At 52.4% G+C, this 16,398-nt stretch overlaps 10 protein-coding genes across 10 annotated transcripts; 9 read left to right on the top strand and 1 right to left on the bottom strand.

Moving 5' to 3' along the window:
- Positions 1–231: 231 nt before the first annotated feature.
- SAICODRAFT_32196 (uncharacterized protein) lies at positions 232–1,291 on the top strand. The gene has a single exon (XM_019168142.1). It carries the CDS (start codon positions 603–605, stop codon positions 993–995), a length of 393 nt encoding a protein of 130 aa, XP_019020959.1. The 5' UTR covers positions 232–602; the 3' UTR covers positions 996–1,291.
- SAICODRAFT_32195 (Acylphosphatase) lies at positions 1,210–1,737 on the top strand. Its single transcript, XM_019168141.1, has 2 exons — positions 1,210–1,361; positions 1,413–1,737. The coding sequence occupies exons 1-2, from the start codon at positions 1,247–1,249 to the stop codon at positions 1,580–1,582; spliced, it is 285 nt and encodes a 94-aa protein (XP_019020958.1). The 5' UTR covers positions 1,210–1,246; the 3' UTR covers positions 1,583–1,737.
- Positions 1,738–1,909: 172 nt separating this feature from the next.
- Positions 1,910–3,273, top strand: SAICODRAFT_32193 (uncharacterized protein). The gene is made up of 4 exons (XM_019168140.1): positions 1,910–2,420; positions 2,481–2,708; positions 2,761–2,958; positions 3,011–3,273. The coding sequence occupies exons 1-4, from the start codon at positions 2,034–2,036 to the stop codon at positions 3,074–3,076; spliced, it is 879 nt and encodes a 292-aa protein (XP_019020957.1). The 5' UTR covers positions 1,910–2,033; the 3' UTR covers positions 3,077–3,273.
- Positions 3,274–3,510: 237 nt separating this feature from the next.
- SAICODRAFT_22058 (Dbl homology domain-containing protein) lies at positions 3,511–5,871 on the top strand (the record flags this gene model as incomplete). Its single annotated transcript, XM_019166508.1, has 4 exons — positions 3,511–4,029; positions 4,081–4,493; positions 4,546–4,640; positions 4,691–5,871. The coding sequence occupies 4 exons, from the start codon at positions 3,511–3,513 to the stop codon at positions 5,869–5,871; spliced, it is 2,208 nt and encodes a 735-aa protein (XP_019020956.1).
- Positions 5,872–6,050: 179 nt separating this feature from the next.
- On the top strand, positions 6,051–7,111 carry SAICODRAFT_10376 (uncharacterized protein; the record flags this gene model as incomplete). Its single annotated transcript, XM_019165226.1, has 2 exons — positions 6,051–6,353; positions 6,410–7,111. The coding sequence occupies 2 exons, from the start codon at positions 6,051–6,053 to the stop codon at positions 7,109–7,111; spliced, it is 1,005 nt and encodes a 334-aa protein (XP_019020955.1).
- Positions 7,112–7,140: 29 nt separating this feature from the next.
- On the bottom strand, positions 7,141–8,239 carry SAICODRAFT_73822 (uncharacterized protein; the record flags this gene model as incomplete). Its single annotated transcript, XM_019170896.1, has 2 exons — positions 8,072–8,239; positions 7,141–8,014 (listed from the first exon to the last, which is right to left on the bottom strand). Exons 1-2 carry the CDS (start codon positions 8,230–8,232, stop codon positions 7,141–7,143), a joined length of 1,035 nt encoding a protein of 344 aa, XP_019020954.1. The 5' UTR covers positions 8,233–8,239.
- An 83-nt stretch (positions 8,240–8,322) lies between these two features.
- Positions 8,323–9,498, top strand: SAICODRAFT_68094 (heat shock protein 30; the record flags this gene model as incomplete). Its single annotated transcript, XM_019170355.1, has 3 exons — positions 8,323–8,672; positions 8,755–9,362; positions 9,396–9,498. The coding sequence occupies exons 1-3, from the start codon at positions 8,487–8,489 to the stop codon at positions 9,496–9,498; spliced, it is 897 nt and encodes a 298-aa protein (XP_019020953.1). The 5' UTR covers positions 8,323–8,486.
- Positions 9,499–10,471: 973 nt separating this feature from the next.
- SAICODRAFT_62605 (uncharacterized protein) lies at positions 10,472–12,247 on the top strand (the record flags this gene model as incomplete). Its single annotated transcript, XM_019169925.1, has 1 exon — positions 10,472–12,247. The coding sequence occupies one exon, from the start codon at positions 10,472–10,474 to the stop codon at positions 12,245–12,247; it is 1,776 nt and encodes a 591-aa protein (XP_019020952.1).
- A 372-nt stretch (positions 12,248–12,619) lies between these two features.
- Positions 12,620–14,162, top strand: SAICODRAFT_22053 (uncharacterized protein). Its single transcript, XM_019166507.1, has one exon. The coding sequence runs from the start codon at positions 12,870–12,872 to the stop codon at positions 13,971–13,973; it is 1,104 nt and encodes a 367-aa protein (XP_019020951.1). The 5' UTR covers positions 12,620–12,869; the 3' UTR covers positions 13,974–14,162.
- A 305-nt stretch (positions 14,163–14,467) lies between these two features.
- Positions 14,468–16,285, top strand: SAICODRAFT_62608 (uncharacterized protein; the record flags this gene model as incomplete). Its single annotated transcript, XM_019169926.1, has 1 exon — positions 14,468–16,285. One exon carries the CDS (start codon positions 14,468–14,470, stop codon positions 16,283–16,285), a length of 1,818 nt encoding a protein of 605 aa, XP_019020950.1.
- Positions 16,286–16,398: the final 113 nt, after the last annotated feature.

The following is a 16,398-nucleotide window of genomic DNA, read 5'->3' as shown; positions in this document are numbered from 1 at the left end:
ACCATGAGCTAGCGTAAATCTCCGCGAAGAGAGCTTGAGACAGAGGACCGCATCATAGAATTGTGGCCAGGGGCTGCCTCTTCTATGTTACTTTTCAGATCGATCGAGCGTTACAGTTTTCCTTCCCATTATTTGAATGACTTCAGTTTTCGGACGAAAACAATGCGTCGGCAACGATTGCCGCACCCTGCATCAACTGACGTCAAGCAGATATTGCAGCTCGTTACTGAGGTGAACTAACGGTTCAGCAGCTGTAAGCTCTGTACCATAGTTCAGCTAAGTCCTCCATCAACAAGCACCTACGCAGCAATCTCTGTCCACCCGCTCTAAAAGTATGCCCTTGATCAAACCGAACAACTAGATCGATATCCATGGCCACTTCTACCCACCAATGACCGAGGAGGAACGTGTAGCCAAATGGGAAGCCATGAAGAACGAGAATTTCATGATCCGGAGCCACCTCAATGGTCGCCGGAAGCGACGTTGGCTTATATGGATAAAGCCGGGAGACAGATGCTCTTACTCTCGAACATTCCGAAAGGATTGGATGCAATGAAGGCCAGTAATGAGTATGCTGCTTTTCGTTAGTTAGGGATTATCCCATGAGTTTTGGCTTCCTTGCGACATTACCTACGGATAACGTTGATGCTGCCTTAGAGGAGGTGGAGAGGTGGGAGAAGGGCGTTGAGAGGATCAAGGCGGATGGTTACGCAGTCACATGTCGATACAACGGAGTCTACTTGTCCGATTCGAGTTTTGATTCTTTGCGGACCAAGTTGAATGAGCTTGGAGCAACTGTCTTTGCGCATCCGGATGCTTATGCACCCTCAGATCTTGGGCGCCCAGCTCCTCTTCTCGAAGTAGCATTTGAGACTGCAAGGACGATCGTGGATATGCTCTACGCTAACACCACCGCCCGTTCTCCGAATACTCAGTGGGTTTCTCGCATGCTGGAGGTGCCTTACCATCGCTCACCGGTAGGCTACTCGGATTAGGCAGGGAGCCGTGGGTACCGAACCCCAATGGCGTGACGAGGGGGCAGATGAAGGAAGCGCTCAAGAACAAGCCTGAAAGAGGTCGTATCATCTCATCAATACATTCCAGTGCCTTTCTTCGTTCAGCAGCCCTCCTTCCAGACGCTGACTGAACCCTTATCGATACCGCGAAGTCCCGTGACGTCATCGCTAACCTGTGAATTCCGAGGTTTACCTCCACCGAACCCCAATCTCAGTTAGCCATCAAAATCATGTCACGGGTCGCTTTCGAAGTCTTCGGAAACGTCCAAGGCGTCGGTTTCCGTCAATTCACTATCGATCTCGCCAAGTCAATCGGTGGGATTACCGGGTACTGTCGTAACACGAGTATGATCATTCTCTATCCCCTCCCACGATGGTTGCTAATCCTGGGATTAGGCAATGATACTGTACAGGGCGAAGCACAGTCGACCAATCCGGCCATTCTTAAGGATTTCGTTAAGGGGTTGTATGAGGGTCCTGGGCGGGTGGATGATGTGAAGCAGAAGGAAATTCAGCAGGTGTCCGGAGAAACTGGATTTGTCCAGAAGTCAACGCTTCGTCATTGAAGTATGATAATTGGCAAGGTTTATCAAAAGTAATTGTAGAAGCAAATAACCAGCAGCTGCAGAGCGCAGCTGCGAGGGCCCGTGTCTCTTTGGGGAGGATGGTGGGGATGCAACGTTGTACGATACAGGAGAGTCAGCATAGCGCTCCTAGGCATATACCAAAATTTTGGTAGCATTTATCCGGATGAGATAGACTTTCAAAGGCCGTCAACGGCACTTGCTCATACCGAGTCAATGGTCGCTACAAGCGAGATTCAAGCGTGTGACCCGCCGCGTATTCGATTTCGATTCATGCACCTCGCGCTCCCGACTCACCCTCATGACCTCAATGAACCCCAGCGCATACAACCCAACAACTTCACCAGTCTTGGCAATGCTCTGAGCTCTTCTTCTGCTATTCATTATTCATTGCTCATTCTTTGACCTGACTGTCTGCTAATTCATATTGCCTATGCCTCGCACGAAACTTCCTGGGTCGAAGCTTACACGGGCCCCGTTGAATGCTCATCGATCCTCGCCGCGTCCTGTACCAAGAAGGAAGACGAGGAACGAGAGTATCCCGGTGGCAAATGCTACGTCTATAACACCTGTTCAGCCGGCTGGAAGGCGGTCATTGACGCCAAAGCCTCCGAGTGAATTGCAGGAGATAAATTCCAACAAGGCCAGTCCAAGACATCTCGGAACCCTCGGACTCATTGCAGAGGAGAAAAAGAGCGCTGAACCTTCATCCTCACTTGTGTCACCTCCGATTACGCCTCCTGACCCACCCTCTGATAAAGCAGGTAGTGCAAAGAAAGAAGAAGTCGAGAAGACGTTGGATGAAGACCATCCGGTGCAGGTATGTGTCAGCTGAGCGGTGATTTACACACGCAAGTTATGACTAACGCTCCGCACACAGGAGCCATCAGGATCAGCTGGCCAGGCTCCCCATACCATATCGAAGAAAGGCAAAACCCTTTCACCGACGGAAACTTTAGAGCGGACTGTCCGACCCAATCTCACGCCGGAAAACACTGAACCTGATGTAGGGCTAGCGGAGAAGGTTGTGACATGGTTGAGGGACGACAGAGAGAGTAGTGGAAGTCCAGAATTGCCGTACATACCAAAGCTTGTCGAGAACGTCATGGTGAACCCATATCAACGCAGCAAACCCGCCGTGACTGATCATGGATTCACAGATGCCAAATCCAAATGATGACTACAAGTACGACATCCTGTTTATGCGGATGATCCCGGACCTTTGTGCTCAGGACTACGGGAGGATGCACTCCATCCCGGGATTGAACTTATTTCCAATGACTCTTGTCGTCAAGAAAAAGCCTCAGGAGGATGAGTGGCTTGATCGAATGACTTTTGAGGGGTGCAAGAATCGCGAGGTGTGCAGACCCGTCAGAGCGTGTGAAGAGAGCAACTAACGGTGGGGACTAGTTTCTTGATAAGTACACGGATTACAAAGCATATCTCTGGTATGAGGGTGAAGGGAAGAGGAGCTAGGAAGTTACTTTAAGAAACGGCTTGAGTATGAATGCGGAGATGGCTGTTACTTGCCGAGGTGGTGGAGAGCGGGTGGGAAACGGAACGGACATCGATGACTCATGCAACGGACCACAAACCGGCGTTTTTATGGCCATGGACATTATTAGAATGAACTTTGATTAAACCACGTATGTAAGAATCGCGTGCTGTCAGCCAATCGCTATCTCCGTCCTGCATCGTGCACGGATCCTGTGTCCCCCCCCGCGATATATTCACAGCTCGGCGTTGTTTGTACCGCTTCATCAATTTGGAACGTAACCGCCCGCTACGTCAGCCGCTTTCAGCCCTTGCTTCCTTTTTTCTTTGCTCTACCGTTCGTCTTCTTCTCTTTGACTCCATCACTTCTGTGTTTCAACAAGATAGCATTGTCAGTGTCAAGGACGAGCACAGCCATGGCAGACAGTTATGTTACACCGCCGGCCTCGCCAGAGACAGATGAGCCTGTGCCGCCATTAGGGGCGTTTGGTCCAGAGGATGTGGAAACTACGCCGGTTCCGAAAAGACGGTCCTTTCACCAACACCAATCTCGGCCGTCGTATGTCAATGTCAAGCGACAGACCATGGTCTCTTTTAGGAGACAACCATCGACACCCACAGATGCGAATAGGCCTAGCACTCCAGCGCGTTCTATGTCGACTGCGTCTCGTCTGAGTATGGCATCTGCTGGTTCTTCGAGTGTTGGGGAGGAGCAGTGTCAAAGTCCCAGGAGCATATTTGAGGTGCAGGAAGGGGGTGTGGATAGACGTGACTCGGCGTTCACCGTCGATGAGTTGCCAGAGTTGGAGGAGACTACTGCTTCAGGCGCGACAAGAACGTCGTTGTCGAGAAAGATGAAGAAGAGGTTGGATGTTGCTCAGGAGATCTTGACGACTGAGAGGAGTTATGTGGAGAGTCTGTGGGTGATACAGGAGGTACGTTATTCAAGGAGAATGATTGTCATATGCGCTAACAATTACTCACAGTACTTTGTCGAACCTCTCATTGACTCGCTCTCTATGCCTCAACCTATCCTAAGTCGCGCTCGTCTGAATGACATCTTTCAGAACTTTGCCGACATTCTCTCCCTATCAACACATCTCTTGACCTCCCTAACTACCCGTCTGGACCCGCTTTGCACTGGTCATGTCATGCTGGGCAGCTGGGATCCCGAAATCTCACATCTTGGTGATATCTTCTCCAGCGAGGGCGTTGGTCATTTCCTCAAGATGTATGCGCTGTACTGCCGGAACTTCTCGAGTGCGGTCGGAGCTATGGAGCACGAGACGAGGGAGAATGCCGCATTTAGGACGTTCCTTGGGGATGCGGAGAGGAAAAAGGTTTTGAGGGGTTTGGATCTTGGGAGTTATTTATTGCTGCCTGTGCAACGAGTACCAAGGTCGGTCTTCTCTTAGACCGTATGATGTCCTTGCTAACGAAAGGATTAACAGATATAAGCTCTTGCTCCATGATCTGCTTCGATATACCGATGAAGAACATCCTGATCATGAGAAGCTATTGGAGGCTTTCAGGCTGGTCGAGCAAGGTAGGTCATTCAAGCCCGCATGTCCATGTTTACCTGCTGACGTGTTGTAGTCGCGTCGCTCATTGACGATACGATTCGTCAATATGAGAATTGGCTCGCAATGCTGCAGATCCAGAGATCGCTGTTCGGTCTGGATCAGCCTCTCCTGTCCGTTCCAAGCCGAAAATTCATCAAGCGGGGCTTGTTGTATAAGGTAGGACGTCGCAACCACCAGAGAAGAGAATTTCTCCTCTTTTCGGACTGTTTGATATACGCAACACCCACGTTACCCCTGAATCTGGCTGAAGGCACGTTCTACTACTTCAATAGACGCATCATGCTGGATGAGCTTAAGCTCGAGGACGACGGTGTTGGCATACAGGTTGAGAGTGAGACTTCAGCGGACGCCGAAAATGACGATCGCATTGCCAAGCTGAAGAACTCCTGGACGATGGTCAGTTGCCTGAAGAGCTTTGTCGTATATAGTGCAACGGCAAAGGAGAAGGAAGAGTGGATGGAGGCGATCTCGAGGGCGAAGGAAGATCATCTCAGAGCACGGATGACACTTCGAGTTGTTGATCGTCGCAAGCTACAACCATCCACCGAATCCACTTGCGCGTCTGACCGTCCGGTTGTTCGCAACTACTCCGCACCAGTCTGGGTTCCGGATGACAGAGCACCCGAGTGTCAACTCTGCAATCAGCCCTTCACCATGTTCCGACGAAGGCACCACTGTCGTCTCTGCGGTAAATGCATATGCTACGGATGTTCGACGAAGCAATTTCTCATTCCAAGTCAGTTATATGACAAGAATCGCAAGGAGGATGGAGCAGAACAAGTGTATCGTGCTGCACGAGCGTGTGATACCTGTTTCGTCGAGCGCTGGCCTGTTCCGAGTGATACCCCATCACTGATAAATGCTTCTCATTCACGGGCGTCAACACTTGAGGATGACTTGACGAACGGTTTCCAAGATATCGAGATTATTATACCTGGCGGCAAGACGGACAAGTACATCGATGCGATGAGGACGCGGATGAGCGCGAGTACGTCGGCGCCTTTGATCATGGACAGAACGAGCGTGGTGGGAATTGGAGGTGCTACGGAGACGGTGCGATTCAAGAGTATAGCTAGAGATGCGGGTCTTACACGGCCTAAGCTGGGTGATCGAAAGCCGAGCGGATGGGAAGTTCATCACGGAGCGAGAGGGGAGAGTATCGCTGAAGAGGATGAAGTGCGTAATGCGGAGTAGCTTTTAGGATCTCCACTTTAGTGGATCGATTTGTGTGTGACTATTAATTGTTAACTCCCCTGCACCACGCTGCAACTCGCTTCCCCACCTCCGCGCTCTGAACCCGACGCCGAAACGCGTCTCAAGCACACCCCTTCACTGACAACGACCATAACCCTCAAGCCCCTGTCCTGTCCACAATGAGGGAAGAGCTCATCGCCAGCGCCGTGACCTTCCTCTCTGACCCCACTGTCCAATCCTCACCCCTCACGAAACGGATTGCGTTCTTGGAGTCGAAGGAATTGACGCAGGAGGAGATAAATGAGGCTATCAAGCGTTCGCAGAATGGACATCCAGCTACCACGATAGGAAATGGAGTTGCACCGGCGATTCCGGGATGGCAGAGTGGACCACCACCCTTGCCAGGACGGGACTGGCGGGATTATTTCGTGATGGCGGTTACGACTGCTGGTGTGTCATACGGGCTTTACACCCTTGCGAAGGTAGTTCTGCCTACCACCGTCTGTCTACACGGCTAACGATAAGTTTCGAACTACAGCGCTACGTCCTCCCCCTAATCCAACCCCCAACCCCCGCCGCCCTCGAACAAGACAAATCCGACCTCACCGCAACCCTCGAAGCAACATCCTCCCTCCTAACCCAACTCCAATCCGAAACCGCAACCCTCCTCTCCGCCTCCTCCGAGCAACAATCCCAGATAACCGCCGCACTCGCAAAAGTGGAGACCGTGATCGCAGAGACACGAGAAGCGAACGAGAAGAGGGATGGAGAGGTTAGGCGGATGCGGGAGGAGATTGAGGGGATTAGGGGGTTGGTGCCGAAGGCTGTTGAGAAGGTGAGGGAGAGGAGTGAGAGAAGTTTGGAGGAGTTGGCAGGGGAACTGAGGAGTTTGAAGAGTCTGTTGCAGAGTAGAGTTGGTGCTACCGGGGAACGGTTGGGTACGGGTGGGGTTGGGCATAGTCCTGTGCCGTGGTTGAATCAGAGCAATTCGGTGTCGTCGGCGCCCAAGTCACCGGCTGCTGCTGGAGCTGGGGCTGTTGGGGATGCAGGTTCGAACGCGTTCGTACAGGCCATGTCCCCCTCCTCCGAAAAATCGTCCTTCCTCGACCGCGCATCGAGATCAGGAATCCCAGCATGGCAACTCGCCGCCTCGGAGAAAGCTGACGCCAAGGGGCAAGATGAGTACAAGAAGACCACGGTCGAGGATGCGAAGGATGCGGCGGAGGAGGTTACTGCCTAAGAATGAAGGATTGTGTATGCTAGATCTACCTATCTCCTTCCTGGCTTCGTCTTGTCACTCGTGGGTGCGCCGACGGAGGTTGCGCGTGTGGAACCACTGACCACGCTCTCCCACTCGAATCCGCCTTCCCTGGCGCTGGTACCGACACTACTCCCTCTCGTCCTCGATCGCAACGTAGAAGCAACCGGCGACGACCCAAAGTTACCGGTGACAAACTCGTAGTCATCCGCATCACTCTCGCCCAAATCCCTACTTTCCTCCCTCCGACCAGTACGGGTACCGTTGCTAATCTGGGCCGCGACAAACCAATACATGACCCCAGCGAAAAGGCAACCAGCACCCCAGAATATGGAGACGAAGAGGAGAAAGGAGATGAGACGGTGGTTGTGCAAAAACCAGCGCAGGCCACGGTAATGGGTCGAGAAAGTCAGATGGGCGGATGCGATTTGGAGGTCTGCAGCGCCGTGGGGGTGGGAGGGAGTTGAAATCTCGAGGCGCGCGGCGGCGGGGGTGGAGGCGAAGAGGCCACCGGGGAAGGACCAGGAGTCGAGGAGGGGGATGCGGACGTGTTCCACCTGGTGGCTCAAACCCGTTAAATAGAGGGGTGATTTGATGAGGTCGGAGAGAGTCCGTTCGATGTGTGATTTATATTGCAGCAGACCTGGTTTTGTGGTCCGAGCGAGGATTGCGGAGGGGTCGCTTAGGATTTCCGAGGTTGTTGGCGGGGAGGGAGGTGGTGGGAGTGGGTAGGCGTGGATTTCGAGTGTTACCATGAAGTTCCCCAAGGCGAGGTTTGTGGAGGAGGGCGGGACGTGGAGGGAAAGGGCGACATCGTAGGGTTGGTCTGCGAAGAGGGACGGGGAGACGTCGCGGAGGTCGAGCGTTGCGTGGGGCGTGCCGTGCCTGCGATAGATGGAGTCAAAACGTGAAATGAGATGAACAGGAAGGAGAAAGACAAACCCGTAGTGGAGGAAGACGTGTTTGGTGACGGCCGAGTCGGGGACGTAGGACCAGTAGAAGACGGCGTAGGAGAGGACGGAGACGGCCAGGAGAACGAGGGCGGTGAGGGCGAAGACGACGCTTGCCAGAGCCGTTCTCTGAGCGTGTGTGTTGAGTAGCATTCCCACGGGATTGCGACACTTCGACATTACCACGAGATTACGACAGACGGCGATTTCTTGCGACGCGCGGTTGAGGTCATCTGAGACACGCTACTACTGGTAACGGCGGGGTCGTGTGACAGTAGAGTTGGAACCAGTCAACGACGTCACACGTGAAAGAGTGATCCTGTTCCGTCCTCTGACTCATCACTATAAATACACCTCGTCCCTCTTCTCACTTGCTACATCTACTGCAACTCTGAATACCTACTGTGATGGACTCTCTCCTGCTTCAACGTCGTAACGATGCCGTTGCTACAAACCCCCCGAACGCTACTTTTGCTTTGACCGAGAATGGCTCCTCGTGGTTGTGGGCTGTTTTCTGCGTCATGGCTTTGTCGTGTATCATCATTGCGGCTTTGAGTTTGTTCAAGCCGATGGGGTACAGGATCTTTTACTTGGTATGTCCTCCTCCTTTCTCGAGGTCCCCGAGGAGGCGAGCATACACCCCTGGGAAACACTCGCTAATGCTTCGTCTCACAGCTCAACGTCGCCATCCTGGCCACCGCCTCCGTCTCCTACTTCTCCCTCGCCTCCGACCTCGGTCTCACCCCCGTCACCGTCGAGTTCCGTGGCCCGGGAACGCGTCAAATCGCTTACGTCCGCTACATCGACTGGTTCGTCACTACCCCCCTCCTCCTCACCGAACTCCTCCTCACCGCCGGTCTCCCCACAAACATCATCATCTCCACCATCTTTGCGGATTTGGTTATGATTATCACTGGCTTGGCTGGAGCCTTGGTCGTGAGTCGTTACAAGTGGGGGTATTACACGATGGGGTGTGTGGCTATGCTTTGGGTTTTCTGGAACGTGTTTACGGGTATCAAGGTCTCTGGTAACATCGGTCCCGACGTCCGCAAGTCTTACACTCTTCTTGCTGTTTGGTTGATGATCATCTGGCTCAACTACCCTATCTGCTGGGGTCTCGCCGAGGGTGGAAACCGCATCACGGTCGTCGGAGAGATGGTCTACTACGGTGTCCTCGACCTTCTCGCTAAACCTGTGTTCGCGGCCATCTCGTTGGCGGTGCATTCGAAGATCGAGTTGTCCAGGCTTGGGTTGAACAACGAGCCTAGGATGGGACAGATTGCGTTGACGAATGGAAACACGGTCGTGGAGAAGAGGCACGGGCAGCGTGGGATTGAGGGTGGTGCTGGTGTTGATGATTATGGAGCTCCGGCTGGTGCTGGCACTGGGCATGTTCAGCAAGGTGCCGCCAACGTGTAAGCCTGTCTCCTCCGCTGACTTGTTACTATGTATGACTATGTGTGTACGAGTATGAGGATTATTTGGTATGGGTGGAGAGTCCGGGCTTATTTGACGCCGTAATGTGGATGAGAGGGGAGGTCATTGTCTCCGTACTTGATGATGCTCCGCTGTTTTTCTTTTGTTTTATGATCGTGATAGGGATAAGTTAGACGGTGTGAGGCCTGCTTAGCTACCGTATAGGCGGCGCGGCTGCACACGCGATCACTTGTAGTGTTTTAATTTTATCGGGGTTTGTTACTGTTACTTCATTGCGGTCCGTAAGCGTGTGTGTTTGCGATTGAATCAGGGATTGACGATGTTGATGGAGTCAGTGGATCAGGTACTCGGCTGATCTCACGGGTTGATCGGGCTGACACGTCCAGGGCCTCAAAGTGGGACACTTGAATCTGACCAAGAATAAAGTTAACATAACATAGATAAATCATAATTCTTCTCAAATACATTGAACATGTTTTTTTTTAGCAGTTATCAATGTTTTCAAAATGTGACTCAATTTGACCGCATTAACTAGCGGTCGATGTCTGTTTACGCGACCCAGCTGCAGAAATCAAAACAAAAGACTGTAACGTCGAAGAGCAGCGAGATCAAAAGTCAAGGAGTCGTCAACCAGTTCATCAAACCGTTCGTTACATCCGGATACGCGTCGCTCTTCTCACAGAATCTTACCACAATGTCACAGCAGGACAGCGGCTTTCACCGCCGGTCCACCCTCGGTATGCTTTCGCAGAACTCACAGATCCCACAACCATCCTCGGCAATGCGCAAAAGCGGTAACCAGAATCCTCTCAGATCGAGTATGGCACCACAAGCTGCGCGCATGTCACTCGCGCCTCCGCGATTTGGTCGTAGTAGCAGTGGTGGTGATCTTGCGGGTATGGCCGGCGGAAGGTTATCCAGCTCGCAGGGTGACCCGTTCAGGCAGAGTATGGGTATGCGCCAGTCTTACGCGCCGGCCGCGAGCGGTGGTAGGAGATCGAGTGTCTTTACGGGTGGGAGGCAGTCGATTGCTGGTGGGATGAGTGGAGGGTTTTTATCGCAGTCTGGGTCCGCGAACGCGACGATGAAGCCGAAGGACCCAAGGCCGTTGAAGGATCGCGCATTTCAGCAGCAGACGATTGAGAATATTATGAATTACCTTGCGCGATCGAACTTTCCTCACGATATCAATCCGAAGGGATTGGCGCAGCCGACAAACAAGGACTTCAACAACGTGTTCAAATGGTTGTACAACGCGCTTGATCCCAACTATCAGTTTGTGAAGAAGATGGAGGATGAGGTTATTCAGTGTCTGAAGGGGATCAGGTACCCATTCTATGCGGATATTTCGAGAACAGCGATTCAGGCGGTTGGTAACTCGAACACCTGGCCACCACTCCTTGGTATGCTCGGGTGGCTGTGCGATATCGTCACCGCTACCGAAAACATCGCCGTTGGTGAGCTTCAGAGCCAGATCGACCCGGCGGACTCCACTGCATCGGAAAAGCTCTTCTTCGACTATCTTACCAAAGCTTACGCAGACTTCTTGGCTGGAGCTGACGAGTTCGATGCCCAACAAGCTGAGCTCACTGCCGAGTTTGACAGACGTAACGGCGAGGTCTTGGGTGAGATTGAGAAGTTGGAGAAAGAGGTTGCTGAGACGGAGGCTGCGCTGAAGAAGTTGAACGTGGATCAGCCACCGCTGGACATTTTGGACAACGAGAGACAGGTGTTGACGAGTGATAAGCAGAAGTTTGAAAAGTATATTGAGCACGTTGAGGGGAAGAAGAGGAAGTTTACGGAGTACAATGCTAGGATGAGGGAAGAGATTGTTGCAAAAGAGCAAGAAATCAAGCAGCTGGCGGCCGAGAAATCCGAACTTCAAGCCCAAGTCGATGCTCAGCCCGTATCACCTGCCGAAGTCGACCGAATGACCGCCGAACGGGAGAAACTTATCAAGGACCTCGACATTGTCCAGAACAAGTCAGATGAGATTTCTAAGGTACTCTACGACCGTGAAATTGCATCGCAGAAGCGTGCCGAGGTGGTGGAGAAGTTGATCAGCACTTACAACACCCTTGGATACCGTATCGGCGTGATTCCGGAAACTGCACCACATGCCAACGGACACAGTTTCGAATTGGATCTTACGGCTGAGCAGGAGGATGGCAGTGTTAACACACGTCCAGACAAGATGGTCAACCGAGACCTGCGACATGAGATTAGGCCGTTGCTGACGCAGCTCCGCGCTGACATGGGAGGAAAGGTACATGCTCAGCAAAACGAGTCGCTACGATTGGACGATATTCTTGGCCGCGTCTGTGAAGGTCTGCAAGATAAGCGTGATGAGCTTGATACCATGGAGGCAAGGATTGCGTCAACAGTTGAGCAGAGCGAGTCCCTCAAGGAGACATCTGCAGCCGAGTCGACCCGCTCCAACGCCGAGGCGGAGAGGTTGGAGCGCGAGTTGCAGCATGTGAGACTGAATGCTCAGGCTGGTGTGCTGGCTATCGAGCAGCGTGCTCAGGCTGTCGCTATTGAGTATGACACTCTTGCCCAGGAGGCAAATGAGCGGAGGGAGGAAATGTATACTCAGGTGATCAAGGTGTTGGATGAGGTCATCAAGTTCAAGTTGTACGTGCAGTCTGGACTTGAGACGCTCGAGACGGAGGTTCTCGAGGAGCAGGAGGCTGAGATGACGGCAAAGATGGAGAGTGCGAAGTTGGAGTAAGTGGATCAAAGGGGAATGGTGAACTTGCTTCTAAATTTGTTTAGGGATAAGGGGAGGGGTTATGGACTTGGGATTCTTATGTAGTACTGTCTAATCAATTGAACGCTGCTCGTCGTATTCACCGTGATCATAGACGGCTTTTATCAGGATCATCCATCACAACTTTCCTTGTCGTTCATGGTGGTCAAAATGGAGGATGTGATTGGCTGTTACTAATTTTCGTGTTCTTTTCCAGTTCTATGCGAGGGCCCCTTGATTCCATCACGGCTACGTAGGCGCCATTGTTGACGCGCTCTCAAATTTCGCAACCCAAGCTTAGGGAGGCGGAAAAGAAAGGCCAGGCAGGGTAAAAGGAGAAAGGATAACATCCGACACAAACACGACCGCTTCATTTTTGAATTCCTTTTTTGGGAGACACAGGGCATAGCCAGTACTAGAGAAAACCTCCTTCCTCGTACCAAGTTTATCCTTTTGCTGGCCTGAGCGCACCAGACGCGTTTCGCCACCCCAACCGTCGAGTCATTCCGAGAGAAGAAAGAAAGGGCTGCATTCAACCCCGAAAAACGCGGCATACAGGGCTTTATATACGCGTAAAGAGGACCGCAGACAGAAGAGCTACGATATGGTTATGCACACTCGCCACAAGTCTCTCTCCTTCGACCCGACGTCGCACTCCGTTTCCTCATCACCAATTCCTCGAAGAGATTCCGGCTCTGTTTCTACACCTTTGTCCACCAGCAATGAACCCCCACGGAAGCGCTTGAAGCGTTCTTCGCCGCTTTCGTTCGCTCCTAGCGAGATGAACACCCCTCCAACCTCACCACCCTTCAGCGGCCCTGCGACTGATGCACCTATCGCCAACCAGGACCCTGTCATTCGTGAGGTCTTGGCTACGTTGAAGGCCAACGGCAACAAGCCGATGTGTGCGAAGGATTTGTGTGATGCTATGTTGAAGCGTGGGTTGAACATGAACTCGAACATTGTCAGCACGAAGGTTGCTGGGTATATGCGCAAGCAGGAGCGTGGAACTGGTGAGACGGTGCTGGGAAGATACTCTGAGGCGGGATTCCCAAGACGGACGTTCTTCTACCTTTTGAATGGTGCATTCAACGGAGGCTTGCCTACCCCGGCCGCGGAGCACGACAATGAGGAACTCGTTATTATTGACGATGTCAGTGACATTGGAGACGACAACTCCGACAACTCTATGCACGAAGCCTCTGATGACGAGGGTTCGTCTCAGGATGAGGATGATACTACGCCCTCCCACCTTCAGGGTCCGTTCTCGTCCAAGAACGTTGGATACCGTGCTCTCAGTCCCAGTCCTGATCCTTTCTTCCCCGAGACTGACCTCGGAGCTCCCTCGAGCCAACGCTGGACGTTTCAGGCTTTGACGCCGCCGAGGGAGAGCAGCCGTGATGGAAGTAGACGCTTCGGCAAGACCGAGGATGAGGAGTTGGAGCAGTTGGTTGCCAGGAAGGTTGGCCGTTTGGAGATGGGCGGTATTGAGTCACCCTGTCGTCGCCTGTTGCCTGCTGTCAGCCAGAACGAGGAGGAGTCTGGGGAAGGCATGGAGAATGGCATCGTTGGCGGGGACAACGTTGAGAAGCTTACTTTGACCGGGTTGGATGATACGAGTATGAAGTCGTGGAGTGAGGATTCTCAGATGGATGCTGTACGCAGCCCAGAAGATATTGGTGTTGGGGAGTTGGACAACTGGTTCTAAGGAGCAGCGGATGGTACGATAAAGATACATTTACGCCCGGAAGGCGGCGTACTTTTTGGAAAACGATATCGGGTGGATGAAACGATAACGACATGGTGGTCGGAGATACATTTTGGACATGCTTGTTGCTGGCAGCGATTATGATGGCGCTGGCCGTATACCCTTCTCTCACTCTCCTTTCTCGAGGTTAACACTTGCTTTCGTCTCTGCTTAGTCTATTACGAAGGAAAAAATATAGAAAACCCCTGGAACTTTTTTGCCTTCATCGTCCAAATGGCCGTCTTGTAATCCTCGACATGTGATTCGCGCTTGATTCGCCATACCCCGCATAAGCCCGAACCTTTTTTTGGAGTTGCCCCGAAGTTGCCCGCCCGAAATTGAACGCGTCCATCGGGTCGATCAGCCGTTTAAGAGGGGTATAGCTGTTTGTCTGCGACCCTATATACCACTCCATTACCTGCCTGTACCGCCCTCGACGTTTATCGGTCACCATCATGTCCGTACGAAGAGTTACAGTCCTCACCGGCGCCGCCCTTCGCCAGGCACTTCCTAAGGTTCAGCTAGCTGTCCGTCGTGCTTTCGCTCGTCAAGTCGGTGTTTCTTGCCGTTCTTTACATTCTACTCGTCCCTTGTTCCAACATGAGACTTTCGACCCCGCTACTATCGAGCGCGAGTCGGATGAGGTTGATGTGTGTATCATCGGAGGTGGACCTGCTGGTTTGTCAGCTGCTATTAGGATTAAGCAGTTGGCCGAGGATGAGGGACGTGACATCCGTGTGTTGGTGTTGGAGAAGGCGGGAGAGATGGGAGCACATACACTTTCGGGAGCGGTTATTGAGCCTAGGGCGCTGAATGAGCTTTTCCCAGAGTGGAGAGATAACCCGCCGTCGCCGCTTACTCCGGTAAAGGATGATGCGGTCAAGTTCTTGACGGAGAAGGGGTCTTTCCCTTTGCCGCTGCCACCACAGATGCACAATGAGGGAAACTACATTGTTTCTCTTAACCATGTCGTCAAGTGGCTTGCGGAGAAGGCTGAAGAGTTGGGTGTTGAGGTCTACCCTGGATTTGCGGCGAGTGAGGTTTTGTACAATGAGGATGGATCCGTCAAGGGTGTCGCCACCAACGATGTTGGGCTCGGAAGGGACGGAAAGCCAAAGTCGACATATGAGCGCGGAATGGAGTTCCACGCCAAGCTTACTTTCTTCGCCGAGGGATGTCACGGATCGTTGACGAAGCAGATTGTCAAGAAGTTCAACTTGAGGAAGGGAATTGACCCTCAGACGTACGGTCTTGGATTGAAGGAGGTCTGGGAGGTGCCGGCTGAGAACTGGAAGGAGGGTCATGTGAGTCATTCCCTTGGATGGCCTTTGAAGAAGGATACCTACGGTGGTGGATGGATGTACCATTTCGGAGAGAACCTGGTTAGTGTTGGGTTGGTTATTGGTCTGGATTACCCTAATCCTTACTTGAACCCCTATATGGAGTTCCAGAGGATGAAGCACCACCCTATGTACGCGGATGTCTTGAAGGGCGGTAAGTGTATCTCGTACGGAGCGAGGACGTTGAATGAGGGTGGATACCAGTCTGTTCCTAGACTGACGTTCCCTGGTGGTGTGCTCATTGGTGATACTGCTGGTTTCTTGAACGTGCCGAAGATTAAGGGCACGCATGCTGCGATGAAGTCTGGTATGCTCGCGGCTGAGGCTGCGGTTAAGGCTTTGGCGAGCGATGCTCCTGGAGCTATTCAGCTTTACGACTACGAGACCTCCATTAAGGATTCGTATGTCATGAAGGAGCTTTACGAGGTTCGTAACGTTCGTCCTTCGTTCCACACTAAGCTTGGTGTTTACGGTGGATTGCTCTACTCTGGTATCGACACTCTTATCCTCCGTGGTAAGGCACCATGGACTTTCAAGCACCCTTCGACTGATGCGGCTGCTACCAAGAAGGCTTCCGAGTGCGAGCCCATTGAGTACCCCAAGCCCGATGGCGAGTTGTCTTTCGATCTCTTGACCAACGTCGCACGAACGGGTACCAACCACGAGGAAGATCAGCCCGTCCACTTGCAAGTCGAGGACTGGGTCAAGCACGCCGAGGCTGCCTACCCCGACTACAAGGGTATCGAGAACAGGTTCTGTCCTGCTGGTGTTTACGAGTACATCGATGATGAGAAGAGTGCTGTGGGCAAGAGGTTCCAGATCAATGCGCAGAACTGTATTCACTGCAAAACTTGTGATATCAAGGTTCCCACGCAGGATATCAACTGGCAGGTTCCTCAGGGAGGTGAGGGTCCTCAGTACACCTTGACGTAGGTGGGTGGAGATGGAGAGGAGGATGATAGCTTTAGTTTTACGAGATTGTCAGGCGTTTCGGTGCAGTTACCTTCATTTACTGAGCATGAGAACATACAAAACTATTCTCTCCA

The sequence above is a fragment of the Saitoella complicata genome, assembly GCF_001661265.1.
Source record: "Saitoella complicata NRRL Y-17804 unplaced genomic scaffold SAICOscaffold_30, whole genome shotgun sequence".
Taxonomy (NCBI): Eukaryota; Fungi; Ascomycota; class Saitoellomycetes; order Saitoellales; family Saitoellaceae; genus Saitoella; species Saitoella complicata.
This window is presented reverse-complemented; position numbering and strand designations above follow the sequence as displayed.

Excerpts from the sequence above, each read along its gene's own strand:
- SAICODRAFT_32193 (XM_019168140.1), top strand. The coding sequence starts at position 2,034 with ATGCCTCGCACGAAACTTCCTGGGTCGAAGCTTACACGGGCCCCGTTG. Across the intron at positions 2,709-2,760 it reads AGCTTGTCGAGAACGTCATG|ATGCCAAATCCAAATGATGA; the intron begins GTGAACCCATAT and ends ATGGATTCACAG. Across the intron at positions 2,959-3,010 it reads AGGGGTGCAAGAATCGCGAG|TTTCTTGATAAGTACACGGA; the intron begins GTGTGCAGACCC and ends GGTGGGGACTAG.
- SAICODRAFT_32196 (XM_019168142.1), top strand. The coding sequence starts at position 603 with ATGAGTTTTGGCTTCCTTGCGACATTACCTACGGATAACGTTGATGCT.
- SAICODRAFT_22053 (XM_019166507.1), top strand. The coding sequence starts at position 12,870 with ATGGTTATGCACACTCGCCACAAGTCTCTCTCCTTCGACCCGACGTCG.
- SAICODRAFT_32195 (XM_019168141.1), top strand. The coding sequence starts at position 1,247 with ATGTCACGGGTCGCTTTCGAAGTCTTCGGAAACGTCCAAGGCGTCGGT. Across the intron at positions 1,362-1,412 it reads CGGGTACTGTCGTAACACGA|GCAATGATACTGTACAGGGC; the intron begins GTATGATCATTC and ends TCCTGGGATTAG.